The 22,058-nt window shown below is 47.6% G+C and overlaps 1 protein-coding gene across 1 annotated transcript in view; it reads left to right on the top strand.

Annotated features, from left to right (window-relative positions):
- Positions 1 to 22,058, top strand: part of ryr3 (ryanodine receptor 3) — a 500,545-nt gene that overhangs the window by 403,197 nt on the left and 75,290 nt on the right. Inside the window, 8 exon segments of the mRNA XM_038785757.1 lie at positions 2,313 to 2,425; positions 4,817 to 4,913; positions 7,233 to 7,339; positions 9,975 to 10,026; positions 11,322 to 11,372; positions 14,424 to 14,523; positions 14,796 to 14,875; positions 16,674 to 16,750. Of these exon segments, the coding sequence (XP_038641685.1) occupies positions 2,313 to 2,425; positions 4,817 to 4,913; positions 7,233 to 7,339; positions 9,975 to 10,026; positions 11,322 to 11,372; positions 14,424 to 14,523; positions 14,796 to 14,875; positions 16,674 to 16,750 (677 nt within the window).

The following is a 22,058-nucleotide window of genomic DNA, read 5'->3' as shown; positions in this document are numbered from 1 at the left end:
AAAGGCACGTTGGACCACGAGAGACAATTCCCGTAACTGGAATCATACAGATTTTTTAATGATGGCAGATCTCTGGAGTAATCATTAAGCTATTACAAAATTAGAAGGATTTCACTTTTTATAAGATTTTCACTTTTTATCTATGAGGCAGCATTTTTGCTCTCCTGAAGAATAAAGCTTTGCATTATTGGCTCTTTGGAATTTGCAAATACCTCAACTTGTCTAGTCTGATGGCTCTGCATGCAGCTTGTGATAATTGTTGACCTTGTCTGTGCCTTTGAGCAATTTGGGAACTGGAAACATTAAATGCTGTGTTTGCCTGATCTCCATAAGGAGTAGTGCTACAGAGCTGCAGTTAATATCTTCAGAGGATTTATGTATTGTTGGAGGAATAAACTAAATGAAGACAAGTTTGCTATTACTCAGTATTGGACAAATTCATTTATCTCTGTTCGCTGGGCATTTCTCAGGATCATTTCCTTTCAGAGCAGAAGCTCTTAGAAACATTTCAGATACATGAAGCAAAGTGCAAATAGTTATTTTCTGTAATATTGGATGGTAGATTTTAAAAGTTGGACAACCCCTATTAGAATGACGATGTAGGTTCATAGATGCTGGTGTTAAAGAGATCCCAAGATCCCAGAATACGAATCTGCTGCATAATTACTGCGCCATAGAGAAACTGGTTCCACAGAGTTGCCAAAGCTTAAGATAAGAAATCTTTGGCGTGATTCAGCGACTCAGTTGTGCCTGGCAGGGACCCAGGCGCAACAGGTGAATCACGCGAGGGCCCCAAATCAGGCTTCACGCCAGGTTCCGGGCCATTCACGAGTCACCCAACTTGTTCCACCCAGCACGATCTAGATCTCGCCCTCACTCGGCAAGATTCTGATCTGATTTTTTTGAATGGGCCGAATAGCCTGTTAAAATACTTGAACGATGGATTCGCCCGGTGCCTGGCAAGACCTCACCAAGTTGTCATTTAGTACTGGTCCACACAAATGTAAACCCGGTATAACAGCGCCTTGGGGGCGAGGGGGGGGGGGGGGTCTCGCAGAGCATTGGAGACCCTTGGATGACCCGGGACCTTGACATTGCCAGCCTGGCACCCTAGTAATGCCACCTGGGAACCCTGGCAGTGCCAAGCTGCTAGGGGGCCTGGCTGCCAGGTTGGCACTGTCAGGATTGAGCCCAGGAGGGGGGGCCTTGCCAATTGGAGGGAATGTGGGGGGGGGGGGGGGAGGGTTGATAAAGAGGGGAGGAGCCTGAAAGGGGGGTGAGCAAAAGATCAGAGCTGGCAATCAAAGTAGTGTCCCAATCTGCGAAAAGCAGTTCTTGCTGGCGAAATTAGCAGGTAGAAACTCCTCGAAGCCAAAATAAATGGCAAAGTGCAGTTGAATAGCGGGGTGTTTCTCAGCACTGCAGCCGCTAAGTGCGCCCAAAAGTGGACTTTACATTTGTCCGCTGAATCACTCCCCTTAGCTCAGAGGGTAATTTAATCTATCCACCTTTCTGTTTTTCATTAACTTATCCATTCATTACCAATATCTGTAAGGTCTGCAGATAAGGTACTAAAGTGACAAAGATCCATCCTAAATTAAAATCAAAACAAAACTGATTGCAATATAACTACAGGTAAACCAAATGTAAACCATAATATGGGGTTTGTTTTTGGGACGAAGGAAAAGTGTTTGCCAGTCAGCTCTCTGATAGCTGGTCACGGGGGCTTTTGTATGTTTTAAAATGGAAATTTGCTCCTATCCTACATTTGGCCCAGCACAGTGCCTTCTACAATATATCTGTGAGCAGCCACAATAACAGCAAGGCTCTTTAACCAATTGTATTGAAGAATTCTCACCGAGATACGCAGAGCCTAAATCAGGAAGTCCGAAACAGGAAATATAAATTAGATTTAAATGATGTGCAGAAAGCAAAATAAAAATGATGGACTACAAATGGGGTTAAGGGAAGGAGATAAAAGAGGCAGAATAAGTTTTTTAAAATATTTTTTTAAGTCCCCAGCTATGCATTAACAATTATCATGCTATTAAAAGATACTTATGTTGTTAAATTTAATGAGCAAGAAATGGTGAAATCCCGCAAGTTCTTAAAAATATGGGGAGGCCATCTGTGTGAAGAAAACGTAAATTGACCAATTTATAATGTATTTCTTAATCTGCTGAAATTTGTGGTCGACTTCTGCATTAATAACAGCATTTACCATTAACACACGATTGTTTCCCCAGCAACATCTGGCCCATTATTAAACTCGCAAATCCCTGATTATTTATATTTATTTTGCTTTTTTGTAGGTGGAGCAGCCATTGCGGTCAAAGAAGACAGGATGGCACAAGCTGTTATCTAAACAACGTAAACGAGCAGTGGTTGCCTGCTTCAGGATGGCACCACTCTATAACCTACCAAGGTAGAAGGGGGGGCTGTATTTTCATATGTGTACAAACATTATGCTAGCGATTATTTTTCCTGTTTATTCTTTACCATGCTTGTCTTTTTTTTCATTTTAAGTTACAGCTCACATTTTAAAGACAGTTATTGCACAAAGCATTTTTTTTACACTGGTTAGCGATCACACTCCAAAGATACTGGGCGCGATTCTCCGCAAATGTGGCGAGTCGTAAAGGCTGCCGTGAAACTGGCCATGTTTCATACCAGCCTCCACGCCCCCTCCCGGGACCCGATTCTCCCCCCCGGGCGGGGCTAGCAGCGGGGCCCCGTGAAGCATGGCATCGCGGCCTTAGCGACCGTCGCTAAGTCCAAGCGTCATGCCGGCTGACGCGCACGATGACGTCATCCGCGCATGCGCGGGGCCATCATCTCCCTCGGCCGCCCCGCGGACTGATCCTGCGGGGCGGCGGAGGGAGAAAGAGTGCGTCCGTTACGGACCCACTGCCCGCGATCGGTGCCCACCGATCACAGGCCCATGCCCCCCTTGGCACGGCCGTGCCAATCGGGGCCCTGGATGCCCAGAACGGGCATGTTGCGGCCGTTTTTACGACGGCAGCAAGCAGGTGTGTTTGCTGCCGTAAAAACGGCCAGAAAGGCCTGGGAACTCGGCCCATCGGCCTGGGGAGAATCGCTGTTCGCCGTAAAAAACGGCGAGCAGCGATTCGGTGTCGTGGGGCGGCCGTGGGGGGGGGGGGGGGGGTGAGAATAGCGGGAGGGCGTGAAAAATGTCGGGGACGCCCTCCCGCTATTCTCTGACCCGTCGTGGGCAGCGGAGAATCGCGCCCACTATTAATGAATGCCATTCTCTTCATTATCTTCTTTAAACCGGCCACTATGCTGTGTTCAACAATCAAGAGGGTGAATCGACATTCTGTCACTCTGTTGTTCTGACTGGGACCTGTACGGTAAAATTCCTCAGTTACCTTCCTGCATTCCCTTCTTGTAGGAAGGTTAATTTCTCATTGTAACCTAATCCCATTCCTGCCAGCAGCTTGCTCAAGAAATCACATTGCAAGCCCACACCTTAAGTCATCAATTTTAACTGTGAATGCTTGCCAGGCAGCTTTTATATTGTAGAAAAGCATTTTATAAACTTGTCATTGTTAATTATATATCATTGTAAACATCTGTGCACTTTCAAATTTTATTAATAGCTCAAGACGTTTCATGGAACGATCAGATATGTATTTGACACTTATATATGTACTTCTTTAAAATAAAAGGATTAACAATATGTATTATCTTTACGCTGAGAAAATAGTTAAAGGTACTTTGTTTTAATTCACACAGTACGGTGAAGTATCCCACACTTAATTCAGAAACATATCTGTGCCTTTTATTCATCGATGCAAAAAAATGTATCCCTTTTCTTTAGACACAAAATTAACATTTACTTCCTGAACTCCTATCAACATCTTTGGCTGGAAAAGCTATATAAGAACATTGACTTTGAAAGTCTTATCGTCTGTTTGACGGTAAAGTAACATTTGGTTGATAGGTTCCACTTTCTGCCCTTTGCAAACATTCTCCTTTGCACACCTATTGTCTTCAGTTTGTACTCGAACCTTGCCCAGAATCTGATTGGTCAGTCAGTCAATCAAAAAACCCCACAAACCTACCATCAAAATGATAAAAATGAACAATACCAGTATTTAAAAGTAAAAATAATTTGCTCTTTACATATTTATTAAACGCCTTGGGATATTTTACTACCTTAAAGGTGATATATAAATGCAAGCTATCATTGCCGTGTTCATTGTAGATGAATATGAATTAAAAGGATACTTAACAATATGATGAACTAGTACAAATGATTACTATTATTCCAATATGAAATTTTATACAGAATACTTTTACTCTGGAGACGACGGAATTCCAACAATATTTCTTCTGAGATGGCGGAGGGAGTGTGGCAGGAATGCCCAGTTCAGGCAATACCTTAAGTTGTAATAATTATTTTGTTGACTGACCCCAACCTTTAAACTAGTCACAGGTTAATATTAATTGTAGCTTAAACAAATTATAATGAAAACAAATGGATCTGTGTGAAATATGAGGCTATCACAACTCACCAGCATATCTCCCTGTTTCCTAAATAACTTTTTCTTCATTTGAATCATACGTTATTCAAGATCTGAATTCTCAAGGAGAACAGTATAAAGTAATCAACACTTCAGTTATTCTGTGATCATGACGCACTGTTGACCAATCAGAAAACTGGACTTGTACAAATCTCTACTAATGGTCTTTATCCGTTATTTTAAATAATAAAGTCTCCCTTAATCTACTAAAAAAAACTGTGTTTCACCTCCTACTACTCCTGATCTTACTATACCCTCCCACTTCCTAGGCATCGTGCTGTTAATCTCTACCTTCAGAGTTACCAGAAATCATGGATAGAGACAGAGGAGTACTCATTTGAGGAGAAACTAATTGAGGATTTAGCTGTAAGTATTGGCCTCTTGTGTGACTGGTTTTTAGTTCCAGTACAAGTGGCCATGCTGCATTTTGCAAGAAGCACTGCCAAGCTGTCTCCAACCTGTGCAACCTATCTCAATCTCAGTTATAATATGCTGGTTTGGAGGGGGAGGTTTATGCTGCTGCGTTTTTGTTGGAAACTGGAATGGGACTTGGCAGCTGTGAATGGCAGGTACCTTTGAGCTGAGTACGGTGGACTGGCTTTCGCTCTCATCAGTTTGTATTTGGTGCAGAATATGAAAGAATGCATAAAGCATAAGTGACCATTAGATGATAATTGACTGCTCCCATTGATTATCATGAAAGATGTGAATGGATTAATAGGCCTCCCTGTGTGAGTGAGACTCGATTATTAATCCTAAACCAGGAACTGGGTGCTATTTATCATGCATGAATTTCCAATTAAATTAAAATTTATGTTCTAAAAGGTACTTTCCCCTCTTATGTCTCTATGAAGCGATTGAACTGAAAGATTGGACCGCTGACATGCTTCCATGCGTTCAGTCAATGTTCCTGTGTAAAGAGCTATTAATCAGCATTAAAGAGTTGCACAGGTTTTGGTTGAGTTCACTATTCTTAAATGTTCTTACATGTAGAAAATGTCACTTCCCCCTGAATGGCCAGACACCTGTCAAGCAAGCAGCCAAAGCTGTGAAACTGCTGTGCTGAAACCACTGCCTCTTTATGGTGCAGGAGTGCCACTGCCCACTCTAATTTTAATTTCTTATTGAATGTGTATTGTATGAGGGAGGAGCCATAGCTCAGAATGTTGGTATGCATTACACAACTGCTGTTGCATGTATTAAATATGAAACGATAGAGTACCCAAGTGTGTTAAAAGGCTCTGAATGACCAAGATCATGTCACAGATCATAACAGTGTAGCACAAACAGCTTATAAAATACCTTTGCCCAGAGGTTGTGTGGAGCCTTGTAACAAACTATCAGGTGTTTTGTTGGTTAATGCAGTCCATATATAATTATGAAGTTGTATGAATTGCACTGAGTTTGCCTGTATTGCAAGGCTGTGCTTGCCCTTTATGCTATGATTTGCTGAATTTGAAAGGAGTGAGAACACCATATTTTTGTTGAAATCTTTTGGAAGATTTATCGTTGATCAAGTCTTGCCTTTTACAGTTACAGTTCACATTTTGCACTATTTGGTGGCGTTTGGGTTGTGGAATTACATAAGGCTACATTTCATGACTTTTCAAAGATGGTATGTTGTGAAACAGGTAAATGAGATGAAACAAAGAGGCAACAAAAGCTAATGAAAACAGTAGGTCATCATTGCAAAGATGCAGTTTGTTTCTGCAGTTCAGTTTGCACAAAATGGGGGATCATTTGCCCTTCCACCATGTGGAGTTGGTGGCGGGGGCATTTAATTGGGTGGGAACCCACTACCTTTCAGCTTCCACCCTGACTAAGCCCATGAGGGGTAGGTCAATGGATGGCCTTCCCACATCCTCCTGAGAATTGAGATGCTTATGTGAGCAATTAATACCCACGTAAGGACTTCAATCTGCTGCTATTAGTATTCACCCAGCAGCGGGTGTGCACAACTAGCAAACAGTGGTGTGTTTACTTGTGGGCTCCTAAGGTGAAAGAGGTCCCTCGTTCAAGTCTATTCTGCATTTGAAATTACACCCACATATTTTTCACCAGCTAGGAGGATATTAACATTTCCTAATGAGTCATCTTACTCCCATATCGAAGAACTTGCCAATTCTACATGCAAGGTTTAATTTCCCAGAAAGGTCTTTTCTGATCTTTTGTCGTGGGGCTAAAGTTGACTGGATTTTGAAGGTTAAAAAGTTATACTTGCCTTTCATCGGGTCCTATCTGGAGTATTGTCCCTCATAAAATACGGCTCTGTTTCATCAATATTGTCATGTTAAGTTAAACTATACATTTGCCATCTAATATATGAGCATGCCTTTCAAAATGGATTTGTTTGTTCAAAGTACTAAGAACATGTTTCATCACTTGGACCCCTTGAGCTGTGGGGATTATCTAATCTGCTTAATATGCAAAACTAAAACAAGGAGTGGAGAGAAAGTTTGTGATTGAAGTGTTTTCTCTAGTTTTTTGAAAAAAAGAAATGTAATTTGGGTGCCGTGTGCCATTGTTGGCTCCTCGTTTGAAAAGTGGAACTAATTGTTTTGCTGAGTCGCACTGATACAAAATATGATTGCTCTTGTCATATACAATCTATAAAACTTTTCAACTTATATTTTAATTATTTGTACTCCCATCCACTGGCTTACATAAACATTCAATTGTGCTTAGAAATCTGCTACAGTATCAGAAGAGGAGGAGGAAGTGGCTGACAAGAAGCCTGATCCACTCCATCAGCTTATATTGCATTTCAGTCGGAGTGCTCTAACTGAAAGAAGGTAAAATAGGGATATTCTTGTGCTATAGTCTTAGTTGTTGTTGCAAAATAAATATTGCCAGGTACAGTTGCTCGGCAAGAAAGAGACAACAAGGAGAATCTCTTGAGGGAAGCAAAACAAGAGCACTTCTTTGTTCTGGGGGTATATTAAGTATAAATAATGTTGGACAAAACACTGTTCCAGATTGTAAAAAGTTCAACACCCTCATTCTCTCGACACCCTCGTGGGTAGCTCCATGACAGCTTGTGGGGCCTCTTAGTGTTACAATCCCATTTGATGTTATAATTGGACAGGAACACCCCAGAATGGAACCCTGGCTCACAAGATCAGAAGGCTTTCAACAAAATCCCACATAAAGGATTAGTGTGTAAAATTAAAGCACATGGGATTGAGGGTAGTCTATGGAGTTAGATAGAAAACTGATTGGCAGACAGCAAACAAAGAGGGGGAATAATTTGCCAAATGGCAGGCAGTGATTAGTGGGGCATCACAGGGATCGGTGCTTGTACCCCAGCTATTCAAAATATATATTAATGATTTAGATGAGGAAATAAATGTAGTGTCCCCAAATTTGTAGATGACACAAAACTGGGTGGGATGATGAGCTGTGAGGAAGATGCAGAGATGCTTCTGTGTGATTTGGACAAGCTGAGCGAGTGGGAAAATACATGGCAGATGCAGTATAATAATAATTGCTTATTGTCACAAGTAGGCTTCAAAGAAGTTACTGTGAAAAGCTCCTAGTCACCACACTCCGGCACCTGTTCTGGGAGGCTGGTGCGGGAATGTGAGGCTATGCATTTTTGTAGGAAAAACAGGAAGATAAATTATTATCTGAATGGCTGTAGGTTCAGAGAGGGGAATATGCAACGACATGGGTGTCCTCGTACACCAATTACTGATAGTAAGCATGCAGATGCAGCAGGCGGTAAAGAAGGCAAATGGGATGTTGGCCTTCATAACAAGAGAATTCGAGTTCAGTAACAGTGATGTCTTGTTGCAATTATACAGGGCCTTAGTGAGGCCACACCTGGAATACTGTGTGCAGTTTTGGTCTCCTTATTGGAGGAAAGATGTTCTTGCTTTAGAGGGAGTGCAGTGAATGTTTACCAGACAGATTCCTGGGATGACGGGACTGATGTATGAGGAGAGTTTGAGTCAGTTAGAATTATATTCACTACAGTTTAGAAAGATGGGGTGGGATTCTCATAGAAACCCATCAAATTCTAACAGGACCAGACAGGGAATGCAGGAAGGATGTTTATGATGACGGGGGTGTCTAGAACCAGTCACAGTCTGAGGATATATGGGGTAGACCATTTAGGATTGAGATGAGGATAAACATCTTCGCTCAGAGTGGTGAGCCTGTGGAATTCGCTACCACAGAAAGCAGTTGAACCCAAAACATTGTTGGCATGATTGAATGGCCATGCTGCATCGAAAAGCAATTCGCCGTGGCGCAGTGTGGCCGATAGAAGCTGGGCGACCCCATTCCCAGGTTCTACCCAGCTCGCAACGCCTCATGTGATCTAACCGAATCTCTTGAGAGGTTGCAATGTAAATCCCGTCCATTGTGGATGGGATCACATTTTAACAAATCTGCATAATAAAGCAAGACAGCTAATCTCACTTTAATATGTAGATTCCCAAGTTACCCGAGGCATGAGATCAATCTCCCTCGCCTTGGTGACCTCAGATACGCGCCATTCAGTACTGGTCTCCACAAAGGAGGACCAGACGGAACGGCACTTGAAGGTCTCCCAAGGGATTGGAGGCCCACAGGCGCATGCTCTTTGGGTAGGGTGGCACTATTTGTGCCACCTGGGCACCCTGGCACTGCCAGCCTGGCACTGCCACCTGAGTGCCAGCCTGGCATTGACAAGATGTCCAAGTGGCACTGCCAGCTGGCAGGACACTGCCAAAGTGCCAAGTTGGCATTTCTTGTGCGGGTGCAATCGGACTGGGGATGCCCTGTGTGGGTTTTGGCGAGTGCAGCGGAGAGGGGCAGGGACCTTCCCATAGTGTGTTGAGGCTTGGGAGGAGCAGGGGTCGCTTCGTAGGAGATCGGGACGCCACTGAGGAGTTCTGGTGAATGGAGCTCCTCAGTGTACAGAACAGGGCTATGTTCCCTGTTAATGCCCCGTATCAAATGCAAGTCATGTTTTATAGCCTCGTGGTTCACAGCAGTGTGTGCGCCGAGAAACACGCGGCTAAACGCGCTTGCTATGGGGCCTTTTTCCCATTTGGTAAAATCGCGCCCTGTATATTTTCAAGGAGGCGTTAGATATTGCTCTTGGGGCTAAGGAGATCCAAGGATATGGGGGAAAGTGGGAACAGGTTACTGAGTTGGATGATCAGCCATAATCATAATGAATGGTGGGACAGGCTCGAAGGGCTGAATGGCCGATTCCTTCTCCTTTTTTCTATGTTTCTATCCATTCCAAGAACTCAACCTAATCTAAAAGATGGAGAAAACCATAGTTAATGGTTAACTGTTTTCAAAAGGTTGCCCCAAAGTGTTGATGTTGCCACCTTCATAAAATTTGATTATTTTTGTCGGGTATTTTCGGTGAACAACCAAAAGAAAAACACATAATTCTACTGAATTAAATACTCTTTAAATCACCTTTTGCAGTGTCATTGAAGATGACCCCCTGTTCCTGGCATATGCAGACATGATGGCAAAGGTAAGAGAGATGGAGGGTGGTGGAGAGGTAGAACATAATGTCATAATTATGCATGCCCCCTATCTTTTGCCACCAAGAGACAGCATGCACATGGCAAAGTAAATGTTTTCATGCATAAAACCTAGGGGAAACTCCAGAAGCAGTGTAAAGAGGTGGGCAGGAAAACGTTTGCTCATTAGACATTTGTTACAATTGGATGAGTAAATTGGAATCCAGTGAGGGCACTCAACAACAACTTGCACTGGGGGCAGAAATCAAGATATGCTTGGTGAAAGCAGCTGCACTGCTGCCATGGAGGAATAACAGTGCGTCTTCAGTAAAGGTGAAAGCTCCAGTCAGTACACATGAGCCAAGTGTTAGTGAAGGAAAATTAAGTTTTCTGCTGGAAGATTATGGATGACAAACGCTTTGAATACCAATGATTGCATATTCTGGAGGAAAATGTAGGCAGGAGTGATGATTGGTCATCAGTTGGCAGAGTCTAAGTGGGAACTGATGAACAAAATGAGCAAAACAAGGGAATTAGCAGTTTAGCCTCTACAGTTTAAGGTGACATTGAACAGGGAAGTAGTGGAAACTGGTGTTGCTAATATTTGTGATATACTGACAATGGGTACTTCAGTAATCCCTTTGAGGAATGCATCAAGAAGGAGGAATAGTTGGGGGCTGATCCAAGAGGGAATAGGAATAGATGGGAATAAGGATGATTGAGAGTTGGGAGGAGTATTGGAGCAGGAACAGAATGGTACAACATAAGAAATGAAAGTTGTTATAACTCCATGCCAGCCAAGGAAGTAGGTAGGAAAAGAGGGGCCAAGGAAGAACGTCGGGAGGTGGGTAGAGCTCTAATTTGGAGCAGCAACCAAAATTCTCGCACATTTCTCACATATTCAGCCAGTGAAGAAAACATCTCACTAGTCAAAATTCTGACTTTTATTTCCGCGCAACTCCCATTTGCTTCTGACTTTGCCCTTTCGGTCTTGGCTGTCTATCTCTACCTTGGCATATGGCTGATAATTTCAAATAGAAGCTTTGTGGTAGACTTCCCAGTGCAAAAGGTAGAAATTTTCCACTGGCCCACTGTGGGTTGGTGCTCCTCTGGGACTGGATTGTTGGCAGTGTTTGGTGAATCTTCTGATTCTGAAGATGAGAACTGATAATGCCATTGAAGAAAACACTTCTTATTCTTCACAAACTTTGAAGGCATTGGAATACTCAGCAGAATTGCTAGGCAGAAATAGATTTGAACAGAGGTCATTTAATCCTAATATGTTCATCTTTGGTTCAATAATTAGAGCTGTCAAGTTGCTGAGGAGGAAGATGAAGAGAAAGAGAAAACCTTTGAAGTAAGTCAATAAAAGCTAACTTTCAAAATGTTCATTCTGGAAAGCATAATTTAAAAAAAATATATAGCATTCCTTCCTCATCATGCTAAAAATGGACATAAAATTAAAAATATTGCAGTGACTATGTAATAATTGTTTACTGAGTAAACTAATTGGTCAGGCAATGAAATACTGAATCCCTGAGGCACCCCTCTCTGGTAGTCCCTCAAAGTGAGGGGGCACTGGCCACAGACAGCATCTCATGGCAAGAACCTGCACTGGAGGTTTATTTAATTCATTTGCGGGATGTGGGCTTTGCTGTTTAGGCCAGCATTTATTGCCCATCCCTAGTTGTCCTTCAGAAGTTGGTGGTGAGTTGCCTCCTTGACCCGCTGCAGTTTGTGAGGTGTAGGTATACCCATTATGCTGTTAGGTAGAGAGTTCCAGAATGTTGCCCAGTGACAGTGAAGGAACGGCGATATATTTCCAAGTCAGGGTAGTGGGTGATTTGGAGGGGAACCTCCAGGTGGTGGGGTTCCCAGGTATCCGCTGCTCTTGTCCTTCTAGATGAAATGAAATAAATGAAATGAAAATCGCTTATTGTCACATGTAGGCTTCAAATGAAGTTACTGTGAAAAGCCCCTAGTCACCACATTCTGGCGCCTGTTCGAGGAGGCTGGTACAGGAATTGAACCCGCGCTGCTTGGCCTGCTTGGTCTGTTTTAAATGGTTGTGGGTTTGGAAGGTGCTGTCTAAGGAACCTTGGTGAGTTACCTCAGTGCATCTTGTAGATGGTACACACGACTGCCGCTGTTCGTTGGTGGTGGAGGGTTTGAATGTTTGTGGAGGGGGGAGCAATCAAGTCTTTTAACATGGTGAGGCTGTTGTGTTGCAGCTACAACATGATTCTGATCAGAAGACTATCTACTCTTACCACCTGTCTTAAGCATATTGGAAAGATTTGCAGGCTGATAACCAACCTGTTTGGTCACATTCTGAACCCAACTTCTTTGGCCATTTGGTCCCAGAGTTTAACTTGAACTCGGAGCTTCTGGCCAAGAGGCGGGGACACCACCCACTGCACCACAAGACTCCTAACACAGCTACCTATGCTGTTACATCTGCTTTTCATACACACTATGAAACACACGCTATGAAAATATTGCACAGTAAAGGAACTGAAACCAGATTGTCCTCCTATTACATGTGTCATAAATATTACATTATTAATGAGATTATAAAAATACTTCACCGATTCATAAACAGAATTACACTGTGAGGGCATGATTTAACCAAAAGCTTTCTCAGTGTGGTAGCGATCAGGAAATACCATGAGCTTCCCGACGCTCAGACCGGTGAGGCTGTCACCACTATAAAATATTAATCGGTCCATTTAACGAGGCCCCACAGGGCTTCACGCCGCAAGTGATGGGCCCGCCGGCTGATTTGCCGGGACCGCACTCACCAGTCCCCTACTAACAACGGAGAGCAGCACTAAACTGCTCCTGCACAGCCAACTCCTCTTGCAGCCATGAAACCGAGGAGAGCAGCCCCACGATTCAGGGATGCTGACCTGGGCAGATTGTTAGATGCGGTAGAAGCCAGACGGGATGCCCTGTTCCCCCTAGGGTCAGTCACAAGTAAGCCAGTGCCGCCTGTGAGCAAGTGTTAGAGGCCGTCAGCTCAGGGAGAGTCACCAGGAGGACCGGAACCCAGTGCGGTAAGAAGATCAACAACCTCCACCGGGCGGCACAGTAGCATAGTGACTAGCACTGTCATTTCGCAGCTCCAGGGTCCCAGGTTCAATTCCCGGCTTGGGTCGCTGTCTGTGTGGAGTCAGCACGTTCTTCCCGTGTCTGCGTGGGTTTCCTCCGGGTGTTCCGGTTTCCTCCCACAGTCCAAAGATGTGCAGGTTAGGTGGGTTGGCCATGCTAAATTGCCCTTAGTGTCCAAAAGAGTTGGGTGTGGTTGCTGGGATGGGGTGGAGGTGTGAGCTTAAATGGAGTGCCCTTTCCAAGGGCTGGTGTGGACTCGATAGACTGAATGGCCTCCTTCTGCATTGTAAATTCTATGACCCCCCCCCCCCCCCCACCGAGAATGTGCCAGGCACCGCCTGGTGCGGCCGAGAGATTCAGCAGAGGATGTCAACGACACTCCAGCAGGACCATTGTTGATTGGATGAGTCCCATTAGTCCCAGAGGCTATGAGCGCAGGAGATGGCACCAACAAAGTGTGGCAGTGAGGCCAACACTGCTGGAGTGGCGACTGCAGTGGAGAGCCTGGTGCACAATATCAACAACATGAGTGCAGGTCTCCAAGGCATGGCCCAGTCAGTGACGACCATGGCTGAGCACCTCAACAGCATGTCCCAGTCGCTGGGAGACGTGACCCGTACCAGGTGAACCCTGATGAGGTGCTGCAGAGCATGTCCCAGTCTCAGGTGGACATTGCCGACGGCCTCCAGAACACATCCCGGTCGCTGGGGAGGTCTCTCAGTGGACATAGCTGAGGCACTGCGGGATATGTCCCAGTCTCAGGTGGGCATAGCCGACGCGCTGCAGAAATTGTCCCAGTCGCAGGTGGGCATTGCCGTGGTGCATCGGAGCATGTCCGAGTCACTGAGAAACATCGGCAAGGGCTTTGACACTGTGCTGCAGACATTGGGGAGCCGGCAGGGCTGGCAGAACCATACAGTATGCATACATTATGGTGAATATATTCACCACACGCTGGCAGGCTGCCTTCCCCATCGAGAACCATGCAGCAGGGTGGTTGGTAAATCACACCCTCTATCTCTAGGCCATACTCTCGTTCCAAACAGTTGGAAGACTTTAAAGATATTTAAAAATAAATGATCTTGTGAAATGATTTTTTTTTTTAAAAACATATATTACTTGCATTTTACCTGGAATGGTACAAGTAAAATGATTCTTGCGGTGTTGCTTTTTGACTGTGAATTATGTCAAAATGTATTCAAAAATGTTCTGTATACACAATGCATTCTGGAAATGAAATGAAAGCTGCATATAGTTCCTGCATTAACACTGTTGTTTGCATTTCATGTTCCTCAAGGAAAAGGAAATGGAAAAGCAAATGACTCTTTATCAACAAGCAAGACTTCACCAACGTGCAGCAGCTGAGATGGTTCTGCAAGTGATCAGTGCCTGTAAAGGTACTGTATAGCCTCCATTATATTACACTCGGCTAATTTTTCTGTTATTTATGGTTATTAACAGGAAGCAATGTACCTTAGTTACGTCCCATGTGCAGATCTTTGTTCAATCAGTTGAGAATATGAACTGTGTTTTGACGGCATTTTGCAGTCAAAGTGCGAGAATAGATGAATACCACTTCGTACAAAATGTCTGTTGTGGTGTGTTCATTTTGCTACTTGATCTTGCTCTTGGTCTTTACATTCACATTAATATTTTAACTGTTCAACAGGTGTACTAGGCCAGATGGTGACAACAACTTTGAAGCTTGGCATTGCCATTCTGAATGGGGGTAACCCAGATGTCCAGCGGGTAAAGCATTCTTTGGGTGGATTTGAATCAGCTGTTTTAATTAATGCACTTAAAGTTCTTTTCCATTTTCAAATGTGTGGTTTTCTTCAAATTTTCTGCAGAGAATGTGATTATATTTATGATTGTCTTGAAGTAAGACGCTAATCCTGACTTCAAAAGTCCATTATTTGTGACACTAGTTTTAAACTAATCATTGTAATGATAAAACACGACAGGAAGCTACACACTCCATGGGCGGGATTCTCCGACCCCACGCAGGGTCGGAGAATCGGCCGGCAGCGGCGTTAATCCCGCTCCCGCAGGGTTTTTAAATCTCTGACCGGCCAAAAACCGGCGCTGTGCAAATCCCGTCGGCAGCCTCTGAAAACAGCTGGCGCCGGCGGGATTTCATTTTTTTTTTAGTTTCCACAAATCTCCAGCCCGGATGGGCCGAAGTCCCGCCGACGTGGCCACGGGTCACGTCGGCGAAAATCACAGTTTCTTTAAAACGGCGTCAACCATTGATGATGGTTGACGCCGTTCAGTGTCGGGGGGTGGTTGCGGCATGGGGGGGGGGTGGGGTTGCGGCATGGGGTGGGTGGGTTGCAGCATGGGGGGGGTGGGTTGCGGCATCGAGAGGAGGTGGGTTGCGGCATCGGGGGGGTGGGTTGCGGCATCGGGGGGGTGGGTTGCGGCATCGGGGGGTGGGTTGCGGCATCAGGGGGGTAGGTTGCGGCATCGGGGGTGGGTTTGCGCATCGGGGGGTTGCGCATGGGGGGGGGGGGTTGCGGCATCGGGGGTGGGTTGCGGCATCGGGGGGTGGGGTTTGGGGGCAGCGGCGTGCAGAGAGTGGGGGCGACGGATGCCCTGGGCCAACGCACCGTCGCCCCCCCCCTCTGTACGCCGCTGCCCCCTACCCCAACCACCCCCCCCCACCCTACCTCCCTCCAACGCCCCTACCCCCCTCCCCACCACCCCTACCCCCCTCCCCACCACCCCTACTCCCCTCCAACGCCGCCCCCCCATCTCTCGCAACGCCGCAACCCCCCCCACCCTCAACGCCGCAACCCCCCCGATGCCGCAACCCCCCCCCGATGCCGCAACCCCCCCCCCGATGCCGCAACCCCCCCCGATGCCGCAACCCCCCCCCGATGCCGCAACCCCCCCCGATGCCGCAACCCCCCCCCCGATGCCGCAACCCCCCCCCCCCATGCCGCAACCCCCCCATGCCGCAACCCCCCCGATGCCGCAACCCCCCCCCCCCCAATGCCGGAACCCCCCCCCCCCAATGCCGGAACCCCCCCCCCCCCCCAAATGCCGGAACCCCCCCCCCCCAAATGCCGGAACCCCCCCCCAAATGCCGGAAACACCCCCCCCCAAATGCCGGGTCTGTCTCTCTCTCTCCTCCCCCCCCCCCCCCCAAATGCCGGGTCTGTCTCTCTCCTCCCCCCCCCCAAATGCCGGGTCTGTCTCTCTCCTCCCCCCCCCCCCCCCCCCAAACGCCGGGTCAGTCTCTCTCCTCCTCCTCCAAAAAAACGCCGGGTCTCACCACTTCCGCAGCTGGTGAAACTGACGCGTATCGCGTCAGTCAGCCGCTGGCCCCTCCGGGAACGGAGAATAGCGGCCTAAAAGAAGGCCCCGACGCCGGAGTTATGTACACCAATCTTTCTCGCCGGAAATCGGCGTTACGACGGTCTGCAGAGAATTTCGCCCCATTTACTAAGCCTCTTCCATGGAGATTAATTTGTTTAATTGCTAATACTTGTTTAGAAATTTAAATATCTGCAAATACAGAAATAATACACCTTTTATTCTTCAGATAATGTTGGACTACTTGAAGGAGAAGAGGGAAAGTGGGTTTTTCAGAAGTCTGTCTGGACTAATGCGTTTCTGCAGGTAAAAGAAGAGAATTAGCGGATGTCATTGTGCCATGTTTTTGAGCTCCTGTCTTTGGTATGTTAATCATGCATAACCATGCTTATTCACCCAAGTAGCCAGTGTTGATAAGACAAGATGACACGTGGCTGGCTTTAATGTTTCTTTTATCCATTCCCTGGATGCTCTAAATAAGTTGGTGGACCTTCTTGATCTATTATGCAATAGTTTGATGCAACTTGAGTGCCCCTCTGGGCCAGCTAAGAGAGAATTTATGAGCTCACCACATTTGATGTGGTACGAGAAAAGCATTGAGGCTTAACAACAGCAGGTTTCCTCCCTTAAGGGGCATTAGTGAACCAGCTGGGCTTTTACAACATTCAGGGTTTTTTCCAATTGTATTTTAGTCCAAGCATATTCAAAAGTATAAAAACATAAATAAGTCAGAGAAAATTTACAATTTGTTCAAGTTTTCGCCCCTTTCCACCCCCTTCCCTCAATCCTCCTCCATCCCCCCAGGGGCTGGTTTAGCACACTGGGCTAAATCGCTGGCTATTAAAGCAGACCACGGCAGGCCAGCAGCACGGTTCAATTCCCGTACCAGCCTCCCTGAACAGGCGCCGGAATGTGGCGACTAGGGGCTTTTCACAGTAACTTCATTGAAACCTACTCGTGACAATAAGCGATTTTCATTTCATTTTCATTTTCATTTTCATTTCATTTCACTGCGACGAACATTTCCCACTGTTCCTCAAAGCCCTCCACTGATCCCCTCAATTCAAACTTAACGTTCTCCAACCAGAGGAAATCGTACAGGTCACCCAGCCAGGCCGCCACCTCCGGCGGTGTTGTCGACCGCCATCCCAGCAAAATCATTCACCGGCAACTAGAGAGGTGAAGGTCACCACATCAGCCTTCCTCCCCTCCATCAGCTCCGTCATTTCTGATACTCCAAAAATCACCACTATAGGGTCCGGCCCGGCCTCCACCCCCACAATATTTGCTAGCGTCCCGAACACTCCCTCCCAGTACCTCTCCAACTTCTCACAACCCCAGAACATATCGTGGTTCAATGGTCCTCACCCACACTTCTCACACTCGTTTGTCACCCCCTGAACGCCCCCACTCATTCTCGCCTGAGTCATGTGCACCCTGTGTACCGCATTAAACTATTTCTAACTCATCCTCGCAGACAAGGAGGTCGAATTCACCCTGCGCAGCACCTCACTTCACACTCCCCATCCTATCCGCCCCCCAACTCCTCCCATTTCTCCTTGATCCTCACCACTTGCGCTTCCCCCCTGCTCTCCTAGCCACCGTATATCCCAATCCTACCTTCCCCTTCCACGTCCAGAAGCAATAACCATTCCAATAGGACATACTTCAGCAGCCTGAGAAACACTTTCCACACATTCTGTGCAGTGTCCCTTACTTGCACATACTTGAATTTGCTTCCCTTCGAGAGCTCTGCCCTCTCCCACAGCTCGTCCAGACTTGCAAACCTCTCCTCCAGATATAGATTCCTTGCTCTCACCAGCCCCGCCTCTGTCCACCTCCTATACATGCCAGCCGTTTCACCCAGCTTGAACCCATGGTTCCCACACAGCGGTGTTACCACCGACATCCCTTCCATCCTAAAGTGTCTCCTCAACTGGTTCCACACTCTAATCAGGGGGCGGAATTCTCCGCTCCCCACGTGGTGTGGGAGAATCGTGGGAGAGCCTCCCGACATTTTTTACGCCCCCCTGGCGTCCCCAGCGATTTTCCTCCCTCCTCCCCCTGCTCGGAAAAATTGGCCCTCGCCGTTTTTTACGATGAACGGCGATTCTCCAAGCCCGATGGGCTGAGCGGCCGGCCCTTCACGCTCGTTTCACCACGGCAGCAACCACACCTGATCACTGCATTCGTGAAACGGGCGATTTGGACGGGAGCACCACGACTGTGCTCGGGAGGGGACAGGCCCGCGATCGGTGCCCACCGATCGTCGGGCCAGCGTCCAAAACAGACGCACTCTTTCCCCTCCGCCGCCCGGCAAGATCAAGCCGCCACGTCTTGCCAGGCAGCTGAGGAGAAAGACGTCCACCGCGCATGCGCAGTTCGCGGCGTCTGCGCGATGAAATCATCCGCGCACGACCTCACAAATGTGCCGTTTTGCGCATCATTTCTGGCGCGACAAGGTCGCGGCCGGGAAAGACGGAGGCCCGCTCCTAGCCCCCCAGGTGGGGGTGAATTAGGTGCGGGGAGCGGGCCCCGAGGCCGTCGTGAACCTCGGCCGTTTTCAAGAACGCAAACAGACCTGCTCTCACCGTTCGTGAAAACGGCCGCAAAGTGCCGTCCCGGACAACCATGGCATCGATTGGCACGTCCGCGCCAAGGGTGGCATGGGCCCGCGATCGGTGGGCACCGATCACGGGCAGCGGGTCCGATACCCGCGCACTCTTTGTTCCTCTGCCGCCCCGCAGTATCAGTCCGCGGGGTGGCTGAGGGGCATGCGCGGGTTTGATGCATATGCGTGATGATGTCATCCGCGCATGCGCGGGCTGGAGCCGTCCAACCCGCTCATGCGCGGCTGATGTCATCGTGCACGTCAGCCGCCATGACGCTTGGCACGCGGGTTTAGCGACGGTCGCTAAGCCCGCGATGCCGTTCTTCACGGGGCCGCGCTGCTAGCCCCGACCGGGGGGGAGAATCGGGTCCCGGGAGGGGGCGCGGAGGCTGCCATGAAAGACGGCCAGTTTCACGGCAGCCTTTACGACTCTCCGCATTTGCGGAGAATCGCGCCCACTGTCTTTTTACTCAACATAATGGCCACACTCCCATGACTTTGAATCAAACCCCGAGTGGAATACCTGCCCCCCATCTCTTCCCAACCTAACCTGATCCTTTACGCAGAGGTGCGTCTCCTGCAGGAAGACCACCCCCGGCATCAAGCTACTCAAGTGCGCAAAGACCCGAGATCTCTCCACTGAACCGTGCAGCCCTTGCACGTTCCATGTTATGAACCTTACCGGAGGCTTGCACCTCTATTCCCCTCTACTGTCCACTTTAATTTCACCATAAATCAGGCTGATCCAAGATGTCACTCTTCTTCATCCATGACCACACTGTTCCTCCAAGACTGCCACGCAATTCCCCTCCCCCCAAGCCTCGCGGCCATCTTCCCCACCGCATGTCCATTCACCAGCATTACCTGCCAGCGTGGCAGCTCCTGCCCGAAGTCTCCTCTGATCTAATCCCCCCCTTTCCTCCCTGGTCTGTGCAAACGGCTCCCTGTGGACCTCGCCCTCCTCCACCCAAATAAAGACACATCCAAAGCCACAGGGGACCTCCTCCAAAAAATTAACACCACCATGAGGTAGGGGGGCGGGGGGCGGAATTGAGCCCTTACAAACTTATTGCCCCTTAACAAATAATCGCAACAATAAAATCCCCACCTGGGAAGATACTCCTCAGCCCCCACACTACCCGCATCTTCCGAACTCCATTGTCCCAACTCTTCCGTTTCCCATCAATGTTCAGTTCTCCCCCAGTTTATGATCTCATAATAAAATCATTGGCTTCCTCTGCGGTTTCAAAATGGTACTCCCAACCTTCAAAAGTCACCCACAGTTTCGCTGGGTACAGCATCCCAAACTGAATCTACCTTCGATTAAAAAGCCGCTTTGGCCCTTTCAACCTAGCATGCCTTTCTGTCAGCTCCACTTCAATGTCCTGATAAAGTCGGACTTTGATCCACCCGCATTCACAGTTCCGCTTCTCCCTGGCCCACTGCAAGATCTTTATAATAACCTTTATTGTCACAAGTAGACTTATATTGCAATGAAGTTACCATGAAAAGCCCCTAGTCGCCACACTCCGGGTACACAGAGAGAGAATTCAGAATGTCCAAATTACCTAACAGCACGTCTTTAGGGACGAGTGGAAGGAAACCTGAGCACCCGGAGGAAACCCACGCAGACACGGGGAGAACGTGCAGACTCAGCACAGACAGTGACCCAACCGGGAATCGAACCTGGGACCCTGGCACTGTGAAGCCACAGTGCTAACCACTGTGCTACCATGCTGCCCGATCTTCTCCTTCTCCACAGACGTGTGGAGCCTCACAATCACCTCCCGCAGCGGCTCCCCCACTCTCGGCTTCTGCCTTAGAGACCTGTGTGCTCTCTCCACCTCTGGGGCTTTGTCCAGCACCCCCTCCGCCACCAGCATCCTCAAGACGTATCTCGTAGCACTCGTGCCTTCCACACCTTCAGTGAGGCTGACGATTCGCAGATTCTGCCTTTTAGATCTATTCTTCTGATCCTCTACCTTTGCCCTTAGCGACTTACAAAGGTCCCCAAGGAGCCCCGTCGCCACCTCCCGATCACTGTGATCCAACATCACCCTCTCCCTCTCCCTCTCCCGGATCTGCGACCCCTGTACCTCCAAACACTTCTCAACTCTTTCCATTGAGTCTTTCAGGGGAGCAACCGCTCCTTCAATGGCCTCCGATCGGTCTTCCTACATCTCCTTTCGTTGCTGGCGGAAGTCCTCGCTGATGAACACCATCAACTGCTCCATCTGGGGGTTTTCAGCATGCAACAACCCTTCCCCCTCCACCATCTTTCGAATTGCTGCTGCGCCACAGGTCTCTTCCAGTTCCTTGGGCAGGTCTTTAACCTTCTTCTGCCGGGTCTGATAGCCAGCGGACATGCCACTCCACACCTTGTCCTCCACATCTTCAGCTACACTTTCCCATCAATATTCTCCTGTTTTCGGGTAACAGGAGCTCCAATCAATATTTTTGAGCCGGAGCTGCCCTGTGTGTGACCACTCACTCCATGGCCGCCACCAGAAGTCCCACAATCGGACAATTTTGTGATGACTTTTGCTGATGTCTTTTTGTTAGTTTCCGCTTTTAAATTCTGAAACTAGTGGGGTCTGGACTCATATTGTCTGGATTAATAGTAATGGTAACCCTCTCTGGCAGCCATCTCCCTCATGAGGTGGTGATTGTTTGCGTTTGGTGGTTTACTGTACCATCAGCAAAACTGGAACATCCTCTCCAAGATGCAATCTTAGGCAAATTGTGGAGACCCCCTCTGCAAGTGGGAAATATCAGTAAAATCTGAAAATGGTTGGAGCTGGTCCTTAAACTGGGTCTCAGTGGTTCAGGCCAGTAACAGTCATTTCCAAGTTTTACATTATTCTTAACTGATTTTTGATTCAGTATCACACTCTCGAGAATGATTAGGGATTAGGGATGGGCAACAAATGATGGCTTTACTGGTGACGCTCATATGCCATGAAAGAATGTTTCTGAAAAATTCCTTTAGATGTTGGGCAGGAT

The sequence above is a fragment of the Scyliorhinus canicula genome, chromosome 2 (genome assembly GCF_902713615.1).
Source record: "Scyliorhinus canicula chromosome 2, sScyCan1.1, whole genome shotgun sequence".
Classification (NCBI taxonomy): Eukaryota; Metazoa; Chordata; class Chondrichthyes; order Carcharhiniformes; family Scyliorhinidae; genus Scyliorhinus; species Scyliorhinus canicula.
This window is presented reverse-complemented; position numbering and strand designations above follow the sequence as displayed.